The sequence below is a fragment of the Scyliorhinus canicula genome, chromosome 25, assembly GCF_902713615.1.
Source record: "Scyliorhinus canicula chromosome 25, sScyCan1.1, whole genome shotgun sequence".
Lineage (NCBI taxonomy): Eukaryota > Metazoa > Chordata > Chondrichthyes > Carcharhiniformes > Scyliorhinidae > Scyliorhinus > Scyliorhinus canicula.
In genome coordinates, this window is record NC_052170.1 from 18,685,957 (window position 1) to 18,701,195 (window position 15,239).

The following is a 15,239-nucleotide window of genomic DNA, read 5'->3' on the forward strand; positions in this document are numbered from 1 at the left end:
TCTCTGTATTGAAGGATCTTCAGTCTGAGATTGTGGGTGAGATTCTCTCAGCCTGGGGCCTGAATCCCCGAGGCCAGCGCGTATCGTGCCACGCCGCCCCGACGCCGGGACGCCATTCTCAGCACAGCGGAGAATCGGCACCATTGGCGCCAGCGTGATTGGCACGGCGCAGGTCGGGGGCCGCCGATTCTCCACCTCCAGTGCCGTGCTGGCCCCCTGTAGGGGCCAGAATTGCTGATCCTGAGGCCGTGTTGACGCCGTCGAGAAACGCGACGGCCTTTCCGACGGCGTCAACACTTAGCCTCAGGATCACAGAATCCCGCCCAGAGTCTTCTGCTTCTAGTTTTTCCAACAAGTGTGTGGTGAACGTATTAATCATTCACCGTGTATGTATCTGTATCACGCTGTTGTCATGAGGGCTCCACCTATGGACCATTGTAAGGTATTACCTGGAATGTGTTGAAGCCTGTGTGGGCTCCGCCCCTGGCTCCACCCCTTGAGGGGAGGTATAAAGAGCAGTAGCCCTGTCAGCGGCTCTCAGTAGTCGAGCAGTCGCAGGCGGGCACTGTTCTAGTCGATTAAAGCCACAGTTTACATCTACCCTGTTTGATGGTCGCCTCAAAGTGGAAACATCCTGTCCACGTCCACTCTACCCAGGCCTCTCAGTAGCCTGTAAGTTTCAATAAGATCCCCCCCTCATCCTTCTAAACTCCAACGAGTGCAGACCCAGAGTCCTCAACCGTTCCTCGTGCGACAAGCTCTTCGTTTCAAGGGATCATTCTTGTGAGCCTCCCCGGGCCCAAAATGTTTGGCTGTTCACAGCCTGAGAGCAGAGCAGCCTCCGATGAAAGGGAATGCCCACAACCATCCCAGAGAGGCCTGAGGCTACCCAGAAGGGGAAAACAGTTGGGACCAGTACACATATTGCCCCGTTTCACCGCCGTTCAAATTTTAAAATGCACACAACCAGTTCAGACCAGTATTCATGTTTTCCCTTTTCACTGCTTTCTTCCTTCTGGGTAGACTTGGCTCCCAACCTGATTGAGACAAAACCCAAAGGGTTAGAATCTTATCCAGGCTCCCTTCTGACAGTCTGGGCCCCAGAAACGCCTGCGCTTTGTCTGAGGCCGGGCGAAGATGTGAAGCCTGCGGCCTTACTGGAGGTTGCCTGGGGCTCACCAACCTGCCTAGGGCCTATCTGCACTGAACTGCTTATCCGGATTGCAATTCATCAAGGGCTGCTCAACTCTCAAGAGCTGTGAATCTTTCCCCTCCCTGCCTGATTGATTGAACCTGTCATGATCCCCAGAACATTTTTATTTTTCATCTTTGCGAAGTTTAACTTTCCATGAAAAGACCAGGCCACAACCGCATCATGTGCCTCTCCGAGTGAACACTTATTTTCTGAAGGATTAATCACAGAGCTGCTGTTCCATGGTTCAGGGTATAAGGCCTCAATCACTTCCTGTGCTTGCAGTTTTACCTTTGCAGAAGTAAACCTCACGTAGACATGAGGATCTAACCAAACGATACAAAATCCACTGGCTTAATGCGGCACGGTGGCTCGGTGCTTAGCACTGCTGCCTCGTAGTGCCAGGAACCCGGGCTCAATTCTGACCTTGGGTGACTGTGTGGAGTTTGCACGTTCTCCCCGTGACTGTGTGGGTTTCCTCCGGGTGCTCCGGTTTCCTCCCACAGTCCAAAGATATGCAGGTTAGGCGGATTGGCCATGCTAAATTGCCCTTAGTGTCCAAAGATGTGTAGGTTAGTTGGATTGGCCACGCTAAATTGCCCTTAGTGTCCAAAGATTTGTAGGTTAGGTGGATTGGCCATTGCTAGATTGCCTCTTAGTCTCGGCTCAATGGGCCGAAAGGCCTCCGTCTGCACTGGAGGGATTCTGTGATACCCGAGAGACGCTTCGACAATCCAAGTCCCGTATCCTCATTGCCCCTGCTGTCACCTATTTCACCGCATTGTCGTGTTTTCCTTGTGCCTGCTGTGGTATAGCTGGGAAGAGCCTTGTCCCCGAGTTAGGAGGCTGCTCGTTCAAGCACCGTTGCAGCTATTTGAGCTCACTACCCAGGCTGGCACTCCCAGGGGAGTGCTGCAGTGGAGGAGCTTGGATGAGTCATGGAACCTAGGCCCCTTTGCTCTCTCGTGTATCTGATGACACTATTTGATGATGAGCAATGGAGTTCTCCCCCCGTCTTGCAGAAGAGATATTAAACATCACTTGTTCTCTCAGCGGAGTGCAAAATATCCTCCTGCTCTATTTGAAGAAGGTGTTTTCCCTGGTGATCTGGGCCTTGCTGCCTGTGGGAGCTTACTGTGCACAAAATGGCTGCTGCATTTCCAACGATGCGTCAATGGCAGTTCACCTGGCTGGCTAAATCACGGCGGTGTCCTCCTGAGTTCACAGAAGGTACAAAAGTTGCCTCACCACTCAACATTAATCACCACTTCCATCCAGCCTCTGCCACACTTCCCACGAGTCCTGGCTCCCATCACTGCATCCCACAAATTCATCTTCTGCAAGAACTTGGCCTGATTTGCGTTTTTAATTAATTAAACTGCTTGAAGGGGAACCCTTTGCAGAGTTTGAACGGCTCCGTCTCCAAAATATTGTTCCCTGCAGAGTTTTCCCCTTCAGGCGGGGCCTACGTCCTCTGCTCCTATTGTCCGGGTCTGCAGAAAGCAACTTGACTTGTTCTGCATTAACCAATCCCTTCCGCAATCGAAATAAATCATCATAAAGGCAGGAGAACGGGGATGAGAAACGTATCAGCCATGATTGAATGGCGGAGAAGACTCAATGGGCCAAATAGCCTAATTCTGCTCCTGTGTCTTATGCCTTATCACATCATCGCTCCAACTTAATTTAGCGACTGAGGAAACCCCACTCCCTCCAGTGACCGAGAGAACTATTGGTTCAAAGTTGTTAATGCCATCTGACTTAGAACATAGAACATAGAACAGTACAGCACAGAACAGGCCCTTCGGCCCTCGATGTTGTGCCGAGCAATGATCACCCCACTCAAACCCACGCACCCACCCTATACCCGTAACCCAACAACCCCCCCCTTAACCTTACTTTTTAGGACACTACGGGCAATTTAGCATGGCCAATCCACCTAACCCGCACATCTTTGGACTGTGGGAGGAAACCCGGTGGAAACCCACGCACACACAGGGAGGACGTGCAGACTTCATCCTTCTTCAGACTTGTATCCTTCTTCAGAGTCAACAGTTGAAACGTAGTGGTCCCTAAGATGGGAGGGAGATGGTGCTCCAGTAGTTACGGGACCTGGGCCCACTGCTTGGATTCTAATCCAACCGAACTGATGAATTTTTGATTTTTCCACAATTTTACGCACTCCTGGGTATCCGTGGAGAGGGAACATGTTGGGCAGGATTCTCTCAGCCCGGGGCCGGACCGGAGAATCGCCGCGACCGGTGCAAATCGCGCCACGGCCGCCCCGATGGCCAGGACACAATTCTCCGCAAAGGCCGGCGCCGGCTGGGGGCCGCTCTACCGGGCCTCCCCCGGTGATTCTCCGCCCAGGATCCCGAGTCCTGTCGGTGCTGTTGTAACCTGGTTTTACCCGGCAGGACCCCGGCGTGGAAGGGTCCGGGGTGGGGCGGCCTGTGGGCGGGGGGGGGGGGTTGGTCAGACCCCGCCTTCCGCTGTGGCCCGGTCCGCGATCGGGGCCCACCAATTGGCGCGCCGGCCCCTTTAGCCCTGCGCCATGTTGCGTCGGGGCCGGCACGGAGAAGGGAGCCACTGCGCATGCGCGGACCCCCGCGGCGCCCAGTTGACGCCGGGGATCGGCATCTGGAGCGGCGTGGGCCACTCCAGTGCTGTGCTGGACCCCTGTAGGGGTCAGAATCGCTGATCCTGAGGCCTTGTTGACGCCGTCGAGAAACGCGACGGCGTTTACGACAGCGTGAACACTTAGCCTCAGGATCAAAGAATCCCACCCGTTGTGTCCACTGATACACTTGAAGCCTTCTGCAACTGGTGGGAGCTGGAGGGCATCAACAGGCCCGGAACGTAATTTTAGTTCAATTTTGATACTATTGAAGCATTTGATTTTTGTACTGTTCTCCTTTAAGGGACTGTTAATTTATTTATCGGTTTATTCGACTTACTCAAAAGAGTGCCCTAAGAGATTGGCGGAAATGACGGCACAGTGGTAAAATCCATAAACCAGTAACCCCAAGGTCCAAGCTAATACTCTGCGGTCAATATGTCCCACCGTGGTAGCGAGTTAAATTTAAAACCTCACTTGCTCATGTCCAGCTGTTCCTGGTGAGGGAGTACGCGGTATTCATGAATATGCTTGAGGCATTCCATGACCGGTGGGTACCCACGGGGGGCTGGAGTGGATCCTCAGGCCCCAAATCCACATTTCAACCTAATTTTGATGCCTTTCTTTTCAAGCTTCCTTTTTCGTCCAGCGCCTCTTGAAGGGGCTGATTGTTTGATCATTTGGTCATTTATTTCTTTGAATTCTCAAAAAAATGGGGACTGCTGGGACACTGGTTGGGTTGGTAGGTCGGGGGCAGAGGTGCGTTCTGCAAATAAGCTGACCATCATCAATCGGGTTTGTGCCTCGACTCAACCTAGCTTGGGACCTGTTAACACAAAGGTGTCTGTTCCTCGCCCGCCTACAACCCTCGCTGCACGACATGTCCTCAGGGCTTTGCTTCTGTTCCCCTCCCCAGGTTTGAGCCGGGCCGCCTTGCCCTTTGGTCTGATGCGCCGGGAGCTGGCGTGCGAAGGGTACCCCATCGAGCTGCGGTGCCCGGGAAGCGACGTCATAATGATCGAGAGCGCCAACTACGGGCGAACCGACAGCAAGATCTGCGACGCCGACATCTTCCAGATGGAGAACGTCGAGTGTTACCTCCCCGACACCTTCAAGATCATGTCACAAAGGTAGGACGTCGATTTGAGTTGGCGGGTGTGGGGGGACGGGGGGGGTATGCTGAGACACAAAAGGGAAGGTGGGAGGGGGGCTGGGAGAGGGCCCTTTTTGCTGCTCATATTAAAGACGAATGAGAGTCAGGTGTTTGTTCTTAATCAGGTATTCCAGGTTGGTTGAAATTGATTAGTATTGAAACGTGATTTGTCAAACTCCCACAACACGCCACACAGGGAAATGTTAAAATGACAACGTTTATCTCCGGAGTTCCTCCGCATTGAGGGCTTAAGGAGCTACGAGATGCTTGCAGCGCCACCACAGGAGGGAGAGTGCAATTGCAACATGACAAGTTTACATAGCTTCTTTCCATTGCAAATGTGGAGCTGGGGCGGGGGGGGGTTTAAGTAGACACAAAAGTGTGGCAAAACCTGACAGCAGAGCGTAATGTTTCGTACGCCAAAAGTATGCGGGGACGTAAGATTTCTTTGACTTACAATAAAGAGGTGATGGCCCCTCGCAGGAGAAGGTGTGCTGACGAAACAAGCAGCACAAACCATCGGACGGGTCGGATAGACCTACCCTTGTCTTTCACACAGCCAATGACCTGAGTTGTCCGATGCCCACTCACGTGCACCTTTTGGCTGCCTCTCTGAATTCGAGACCATCGCTTCCATCTTCCTCACCCCTCCCTTTCTCAAAGCCTACCTCTTCCATCTAGTTTTTGGTCTCCTGGCCACATAGCCCCTCACGAGGCCCAGCGTCAGGTTTCGTTTTGGCCAATAAGACTCCTGTTTTATGGCATTGAAAAGACGCTGTATAAGTTCAAGTCCCCCCCCCCCCCCCCAACGTTGACGAGCAGGTCGAGATGACAGCTCTTTAAATACCATTGCGTCACATGATTTAATTACGCATTGCCACTGATCTGCTATTTACGGGGGCTCCGTCACTATCAGTGGCAAGCACTGCCTGGGCTCAAAGTCCCGAAGACAGGACGTTACTTTCCACGATGTGTCAATGTTATGTAGAAATTATGGCGGCCTATTTGGCTGCAAGGGGGCACCACAAGTATCATTGGTACAATGACTGGAAAATCTGTTGGTCGGGCTCAAATATTGGCCTGGTTGCACGACTCAACTCCAAAAAAATGCCAGGGAACCTTTGATGTCCACCCGAGAGCTTTTAATGACAGTTTAAGGTCTCGTCTGAAAGCCTCTCTGACAAGGCCTCACGCCCTCAGTACTGCACATTATGTTATAATGTGAGCTAGGCCGGTCAGCTTTGAGTCGCTTTCAGCTCTTCATTGCTTCCGTGATTTTCCTCAGTTGTATTTAATGCGGAACGTGTGGGGATGCAGAGCAAGGTGCCTGTGAGGTAAATGTCAGTGTTTCCAATTGGGGATTCTTCACCCTGATCCTGGTGAGGAGCCTGAACCCGTAACGTCCGTCCTGTTTCCATGCACTGATGGATCCGTTATGATGCGTCCCGGCCTTGACCACCTTTAGTTTAGATTTTCAGCATATTCATCCCTCCCAGGGTTTACTGTAAAAAGGGTGTTGGCCACTGCTCATTTATTTCAAAGCAGCAAAAACATCTCTCCTTGACTCCTTGATCCATCTCTCTCTCTCTTTGTCCTGCTCTCATCTTCCTCTCTCTCTCTTCTCGCCCTTCCTCCCCTCTTTCTCCCTTGCCACTCCTCTCACTCACACTCCCTCTCTCTTTCCTGTTTCCCCCCCTCTCTCTCTCTCTTTCTCTCCCTTTGCTCCCCTTTCTCTCCTTTTTCGCACCCCCCTTTCTCCCCTACACTCCTCATCCTCCACTCCTTTCTCCCTCTTTCCTCCTTCCTCACTCTCTCCCCCTCCCCTTTCTATCTTTCTCTCCCCCTCTCCCCTCCCATCTCTTTCACCCTCATCCCTCTATCTCTCCTCAATTTATCTCACTCCCCTCCTTTCTCTTTCCCTCGTCCTCTCTCTTCCCTTCCCAACCCCTCCCTCTTCCTCTTTCTTGCTCCCTCTTTCCTCTCGTCTTCCCCTGCCTCATTCTCTCTCTCCCACTCGCCCCCTCCCTCTTTCTCTCTCCCCTTCCCTCTTTCCCCATTCCCCTCCCTCTTTCTCTCTCCCCCTCCCTTTCCTCCTCTCCATCTTTCTCGCGTCGCCCCCCTCTCTCATCCCCCTCCGTTTTCTCTCCCCCGCTCTCTCCCTCCCTCTTCCTCCCTCATTCTCTCTCTCTCCCTACCCCTCTCTCTCACTCTCCCCCTCCCTCTTTCTCTCCTCTCCCCCTCCCTTTCTCTCCTCTCCATCTTTCTCGCTCGCCCCCCTCTCTCTCCCCCTCCGTTTTTTCTCCCCCGCTCTCTCTCCCTCCCTCTTCCTCCCTCATTCTCTCTCTCTCTCCCTACCCCTCTCTCTCACTCTCCCCCTCCCTCCTTCTCTCCTCTCCCCCTCCCTTTCTCTCCTCTCCATCTTTCTCGCTCGCCCCCCTCTCTCTCCCCCTCCGTTTTTCTCCCCCGCTCTCTCTCCCTCCCTCTTCCTCCCTCATTCTCTCTCTCTCTCCCTACCCCTCTCTCTCACTCTCCCCCTCCCTCTTTCTCTCCTCTCCCCCTCCCTTTCTCTCCTCTCCATCTTTCTCGCTCGCCCCCTTCTCTCTCCCCCTCCGTTTTTCTCTCCCGCTCTCTCTCCCTCCCTCTTCCTCCCTCATTCTCTCTCTCTCTCTCCCCCCTCTCGCTTTCTCTCTCTCTTTCTCCCCACCCCGCCACTCGCTCCGTTCCCCCCTCCCCCAACCCATCTCAACTTCCCCTCACTTTCTCCCTCTTTCCCTCTCTCTTCCTCCCTCCCCGGCCTCTAGTATCAATAAGCTGAGGATCAGGACGATGTACTGACCAGCTAAGTTGTCTGAAAGTATCAGCTTCTGTGGGAATACAAGGGCTTTAATCAATATGTTGTCTGCTCCAAACCTCAAGTGCAATCAACAAAGCAAAACTTGCCAATAGATCAATGGGAGCCGCATCAGTCAGTGCGGACTGTTCATTAAGCCTTGGCGCCAACTAAGCGGGCTTCTGCTTGGCGGCGCCGTGGGAATGTGATGTGTCATGTGGTCTGAGCAATGGAGAACTCAATCAATAACCAGGATGTTCCGGGACCCACTTGCTAAAAGAATGTTCTTAAAGGCGATCAATACTAATTGAACTCTCTTCAGTTGAAGATGAGTCAGGTGGGCACGTCAGATGGGCACACCGACAATGTGACCAGCGAAAAGAGGCCTTTCACCCAAACCCCCGCTCGGCTTACTGGCCCACTGCCATAACCCCCACGAGGACCATTATTGAGGACCCTGTGGGACCCGTGGAGTACAGGCTTCCCAGGTGGTGGTGGGGGTGGTGGGGGGTGGTGTGGTGGGGGGGGGGGGGGGGAGGCAAACCGCCCGGGGGTCATCGTGAGCTAACACAAAAGCAGGCCCAAAACAGGGCCTGGTGTGGTTAATCCTCCCAGCTAGGATTGTACTGGGAGCGATACGTTGCATTAAAGTTTGCCGATGATACCAAGTCGGATGGGAGGGTGAACTGTACGGAAGATGCAGGGATCCTACAGCAAGACCTGGACAGGTTGGGCGAGTGGGCAAATCAATGGCAGATGCAGTATAATTTGGATAAGTGTGAGGTTATTCACTTTGGAAGCAAAAACAGAAAGGCACATTACTACCTGAATGGTTGTAAATTGGGAGGGGGGAATGTGCAGCAGGACCTGGGTGTCCTTGTGTACCATTCGCTGAAGGGAAGCATGCAGGTGCAGCAGGCGGTAAAGAAGGCTAATGGTATGTTGGCCTTCATTGCGAGAGGTTTCGAGTATAGAAGCAGGGATGTGTTGCTGCAATTGTACACGGCCTTGGTGAGGCCACACCTAGAGTATTGTGTGTAGTTTTTCTCTCCTTCTCTGAGGAAGGATGTTCTTGCTCTCGAGGGAGGGCAGCAAACGTTTACCAGACTGATTCCAGGGATGGCGGGACTGTCATATGAGGAGAGATTGACTAGGTTGGGATTGTTCTCGCTGGAGTTCAGGAGAATGAGGGGGGAGCTCACAGAGACTTATAAAATTCTAATGGGACTGGACAGGGTAGATGCAGGGAAGATGTTACCAATGATGGGTGTGTCCAGAACCAGGGGTCAGTCTGAGGATTCAGGGTAAACCATTTCGGACAGAGATAAGGAGACATTTCTTCACCCAAAGAGTGGCGAGCCTGTGGAATTCATTACCACAGGAAGTAGTTGATGCTAAAACTTTGAATATATTCAAGAGGCGGCTGGATATAGCACTTGGGGAGAATGGGATCAAAGGCTATGGGGAGAAAGCAGGATTAGGCTGTTGAGTTGGATGATCAGCCATGATCGTGATGAACGGCGGAGCAGGCTCGAAGGGCCAAAAGGCCTCCTCCTGCTCCTATCTTCTATGTATCTATGTTACGCAGACCTTGGAAATTGTTGTAAATAAATTGATGGTTGTTTACCGCCAGCCTCCTCTGAGTTGTTAAACCTACAGAAGCTCCAGGTCAAGCAACACTGATGACGGAGGCAATAACGCGATGTGTACAGCGTTTTCCATGTCTCGCCCGTTCCTCTGCCGGAGGTCCTGAGCTCCGCAGTCCCCTCTGAAAACCTCTCCGCTCCTTCTTGTGTCCGTTAAGATGCTCCCTCTTTGATCAAGCTTTACCCTAAGACCTCCTGATTGGCCTCACTGTCACATATTTTACAATTTTAAATTGCCCGTAGTGTCCTAAAAAAGTAAGGTTAAGGGGGGGTTGTTGGGTTACGGGTATAGGGTGGATACGTGGGTTTGAGTAGGGTGATCATTGCTCGGCACAACATCGAGGGCCGAAGGGCCTGTTCTGTGCTGTACTGTTCTATGTTTTATAACCCACCTCTGAGGCTTCTGAGGGTCGTTTCCTCACCTTAAAGGCCCGAAAAGTTGTTTCAATTCTCCTCCCCTACATCCTGATAATCCTGAATCCAACTTGGGCCACGGAGCCCGCACTCCACCCAGGTCCCTATCCTTCAGCTAGGAAATGCAAACGAGAGGCAGGCTATTCAACAACAGAAGCCATCGCAGTTGAGGCTGATCTTCGCCCTTTCCACTGCACCCGCCCCCACTCCCCACCCCCCACCTCTGTTGTCAACACTTGAACACACAGCGCAGCTGCAATCAATAGGTGGTATTCAGGAACCAAAGAATTGATGGGTTTGAATGAGCACATTAATAATAATAATCACTTCTTGTCACAAGTCGGCTTCGATGAAGTGACTGTGAAAAGCCCCTGCCTGATTATCATTACCCAGTGGGTGGGGAACTCTTTGGCTGTGAGGGATCAGCTGAATCTTCTTTTCTGCACCGAGGTTAATCAGCCGTAAGGGGTATGTGACTATCAGTGCTGGTGTGACATCGGGTATGTAGGCCGTCAGTTACAAAGGCTGGCGGGTCACACCTAACAACATGTCCCCTTTGGCTGTTGGCAACAGGCAGAGCACCGAGCACCCTCAACCAGCCTGAGCTTTCAAAATTCAAAAGGTAATGTCCAGCATTAGATGTGATTCCATGATCGGGCAGCACTTACTGAACAGCCCGAGCACAGTAAGAAGTCTTACAACACCAGGTTAAAGTCCAACATGTTTGTTTCAAACACGAGCTTTCGGAGCGCAGCTCCTTCCTCAGGTCAGGGTTCACCTGAGGAAGGAGCTGCGCTCCGAAGGCTCGTGTTTGAAACAAACATGTTGGACTTTAACCTGGTGTTGTAAGACTTCTTACTGTGCTCACCCCAGTCCAACGCCGGCATCTCCGCATCATGAACATCCTGAGGCAGAGCAGACAGGGAGATGTTGCTGAAAATAGCAGGTCTGGTGCATATGTTTTAATGCAAGAAGTAATCCAGGAAAGGCAGATGAATTTAGAGCTTGGATTAGTACTTGGAACTATAATGTTGTTGCCATTACAGAGACCTGGTTGAGGGAAGGACAGGATTGGCAGCTAAACGTTCCAGGATTTAGATGTTTCAGGTGGGAGAGAGGGAGATAGAACATAGAACAGAACATAGAACAGTACAGCACAGAACAGGCCCTTCAGCCCTCGATGTTGTGCCGAGCAATGATCACCCTACTCAAACCTACGTATCCACCCTATACCCGTAACCCAACAACTCCCCCCCTTAACCTTACTATTAGGACACTACGGGCAATTTAGCATGGCCAATCCACCTGGTGGCGGATGGGGCAGTTAAAGTAGGCACAAGCATGTCATTAACCAGTCATATTTACTGATAGTTCTTGGTATAAATAAACAATAATTGTGCTTAAACGTTCAAATCTGGTGACGAATTGTTGGGCAGCCAAAGGCCAAAGACTTTGGGTATTATTCGAAGAATTATTGTGTTGTGATTCCCTGGCACGTGGGGTATGGAATTGACCATGCTGCAGCCCAGGGTGTCATAACACAGCTCACAGGTTTTTGTTACTGAGGTAGGGAACTCAAGTCAGGAAATCTCCCCACTCGACAGAATTGCCTCAGCATTAAGTACTTTACTTTGAGAGTAAACTTGCTCAGAATATGAAAACAGATAGTAAAAGTTTCTACAAACATATAAAACAAAAAAGAGTGGCTAAGGTAAATATTGGTCCTTTAGACGATGAGAAGGGAGATTTAATAATGGGAGATGAGGAAATGGCTGAGGAATTGAACAGCTTTTTTGGGTCGGTCTTCACAGTGGAAGACACAAATATCATGCCAGTGACTGATAGAAATGAGGCTGACAGGTGAGGACCTTGAGAGGATTGTTAACACTAAGGAGGTAGTGATGGGCAAGCTAATGGGGCAAAAGATAGACAAGTCTCCTGGCCCTGATGGAATGAACCCCAGAGTGCTAAAAGAGATGGCTAGGGAAATTGCAGATGCACTAGTGATAATTTACCAAAATTCACTAGACTCTGGGGTGGTCCCGGCGGATTGGAAATTAGCAGAAGTGACACCACTGTTTAAAAAAGGAGGGAGGCAGAAAGCGGATAATTATAGGACAGTTAGCTTAACTTCGGCAGTAGGGAAAATGCTGGAATCTATCATCAAGGAAGAAATAGCGAGGCATCTGGATGGAAATTGTCCCTTTGGGCAGAAGCAACATGGGTTCATAAAGGGCAGGTCGTGCCTAACTAAATTAGTGAAATTTTTTGAGGACATTACCAGTGCGGTAGATAACGGGGAGCCAATGGATGTGGTACATCTGGATTTCCAGAAAGCCTTTGACAAGGTGCCACACAAAAGGTTGCTGCATAAGATAAAGATGCATGGCATTAAGGGTAAATTAGTAGCATGGATAGAGGGTTGGTTAGTTAATAGAAAGCAAAGAGTGGGGATTAATGGGTGTTTCTCTGGTTGGCAATCAGTAGCTAGTGGTGTCCCTCAGGGATCCGTGTTGGGCCCACAATTGTTCACAATTTACATAGATGATTTGGAGTTGGGGACCAAAGACAATGTGTCCAAGTTTGCAGACGACACTAAAATGAGTCGTAAAGCAAAAAGTGCAGAGGATACTGGAAGTCTGCAGAGGGATTTGGATAGGTTAAATGAATGGGCTAGGGTCTGGCAAATGGAATACAATGTTGACAAATGTGAGGTTATTCATTTTGGTAGGAATAACAGCAAAAGGGCGTATTATTTAAATGATAAAATATTAAAGCATGCTGCTGTGCAGAGAGACCTGGGTGTGCTGGTGCATGATTCGCAAAAAGTTGGTTTGCAGGTGCAACAGGTGATTAAGAAGGCAAATGGAATTTTGTCCTTCATTGCTAGAGGGATGGAGTTTAAGACTAGGGAGGTTATGCTGCAATTGTATAAGGTGGTAGTGAGGCCACACCTGGAGTATTGTGTTCAGTTTTGGTCTCCTTACTTGAGAAAGGACGTACTGGCGCTGGAGGGTGTGCAGAGGAGATTCACTAGGTTAATCCCAGAGCTGAAGGGGATGGATTACGAGGAGAGATTGAGTAGACTGGGACTGTACTCGTTGGAATTTAGAAGGATGAAGTGGGATCTTATAGAAACATCTAAAATTAGGACGGTAATAGATAGGATAGATGCGGGCAGGTTGTTTCCACTTGCGGGTGAAAGCAGAGCTAGGGGGCATAGCCTCAAAATAAGGGAAAGTAGATTTAGGACTGAGTTTAGGAGGAACTTCTTCATCCAAAGGGTTGTGAATCTATGGAATTCCTTGCCCAGTGAAGCAGTTGAGGCTCCTTCATTACATGTTTTTTAAGATGAAGATAGATAGTTTTTTGAAGAATTAAGGGATTAAGGGTTATGGAGTTTGGGCTGGAAAGTGGAGCTGAGTCCACAAAAGATCAGCCATGATCTCATTGAATGGCAGAGCAGGCTTGAGGGGCCAGATGGCCTACTCCTGCTCCTAGTTCTTATGTTCTTACATTAAGTACCCGTTTGTGGTCTGGGAAAGGTGAGTGTGGGACAGAGTTAAGTCACCCCCACCAGACTCGTGCCGAGATGAGCTGGTTAAAAGGCATGCCTCATTTCTCTGTAACTTCATCCCAGCTGTTTGATTTGCATTTCAGGCCCTCTTGCCCTCACACCTCATCACCCCATTCACTGCACATGCCTCCTCCAAGCTAACACAATGCCAACTCAAGCCCCCACCCACCACCATGCCCCCTCATGCAACTCAATGTTGACTCATTATCCCCTACCCTCCCCAATGGTACCTTATACCCCCCCCCCATGCCAATCCAGTGCCGACTCAGACCTCACCCAACCACCATGGCTACCCTCATATTCCCATGCCAACTGAATGCCAACTCATTATCGCAACTGACCCCCATGGTCCCACATGACTTCCATGCCAACTCATGGCACTTCCATGCTCTTTCACCCAGTATACTCGCTGTAAAAGAAACAATGAACCATCGAATAATAAAGGCATTTGTGAAACTGCTTAAAAAAACATTGATTCTTTTGTAAATGGCGTTGCTGCAATCCGGGAAAAGTGTCAATCAACCAGACCATTAAAGTATCAATAATAGATACCTGACACCTCTTAACCTTGTGCAGGTAAACATTGAGCCCTTGACAAAAGAAATAACTTATTATAATCTCCTAGAGATGTCAATCAAGCAAAGTCAACACTTCTCTACACCTGTACTCGAAGAGCATCATTTAAGATGTATCTATACAGATACATGAATGGGCAGGGAGCAGAGGGATACAGATCCTTAGAAAATAGGTGACAGTTTTAGATAGAGGATCTGGATCGGCGCAGGCTTTGAGGGCTTAAGGGCCTGTTCCTGTGCTGTAATTTCTCTTTGTTCTTTGCACTTTTTGGACGTTGATCAGCTTATCATTGGGCTCTCAAACAAGCCTCCCTGTAACAGCATTCCCCCACGGATCAATCGCACTGTTCGCATGCCGATCAATTGCATCATTCGTCCACTGATCAATCACCCCATTTGTAAATTACTCACTCATTGCTAACTCACATCATTTGATTTTTGTTCCATTGGACTGATTCCCGAGATTTCGCGGCAAACCAATTGCCGGGATAGAGGGAATGTCCTGTGGAGAAAGGTTTAATAGATCGGGCCCTCACCCTCTGGAGCTTAGACGAATGGGAGGTTGTCTTGTTGAAAAGCACCAAATTATTCCAGGGACATGGGGCTGGATTCTCCGCCCCGCCGCATCACATTTTTTTCCTCGACCCGCCGCCGGGATTCTCCATTCCGTCGGCCGGTCAATGGGGCATCCCGCCGGCGGAGAATCCCGCCCATGGTCTCAGACTAAGAGGGGGGGCCATTGAGGACTGAGATGAGGAGAAATCTCGGCACTTAGAAGGTGCTGAATCTTCAGAATTCTTTATCCTAGAGGGGAGAGCGGGAGACTCAGTCATTTAGTATGATCAAGGCTGAGATTCATAGATTCCTACAGACTAATAACACCAAGGAATCTGTGTAGTGCAGGAAGACTGGGCGGAGGGTGAAGATCTGCCATGATCTCATTGAATTGGTTCAAAGGGTTGAATGGCCTGCTCCTGTTCCTATCCCTTATATTCTTAAGTTCCCTCAACAGAGGGGGGCATCTGTGCAAGAGGACAGGAGTGCTGCTAAGGCACCATTAACACCAAAATGGCGCTTGGTGACAAGGAGACCACGTGCAGCGAGGAAAATAAAGAGCAAATAGGGTTGAGGTGCAAAGGGGCCTGGAGTACAGGTTCGCAAGACCACAACATTGCAAAGAAAGCACTGGGATTCATTTCATAGAGCCATGGAGTGACACAGTATAAAGGAGGCCC

At 50.3% G+C, this 15,239-nt stretch overlaps 1 protein-coding gene across 8 annotated transcripts in view; it reads left to right on the forward strand.

Moving 5' to 3' along the window:
- The window catches only part of LOC119957125 (adhesion G protein-coupled receptor L1-like), a 645,488-nt gene that overhangs the window by 350,269 nt on the left and 279,980 nt on the right, over positions 1–15,239 (forward strand). For all 8 annotated transcript variants that reach the window (XM_038784852.1, XM_038784851.1, XM_038784850.1 and 5 more), the window contains exon 4: positions 4,726–4,939. In XM_038784852.1, the coding sequence (XP_038640780.1) occupies positions 4,726–4,939 (214 nt within the window). The remainder of the gene's footprint in view (positions 1–4,725; positions 4,940–15,239) is intronic.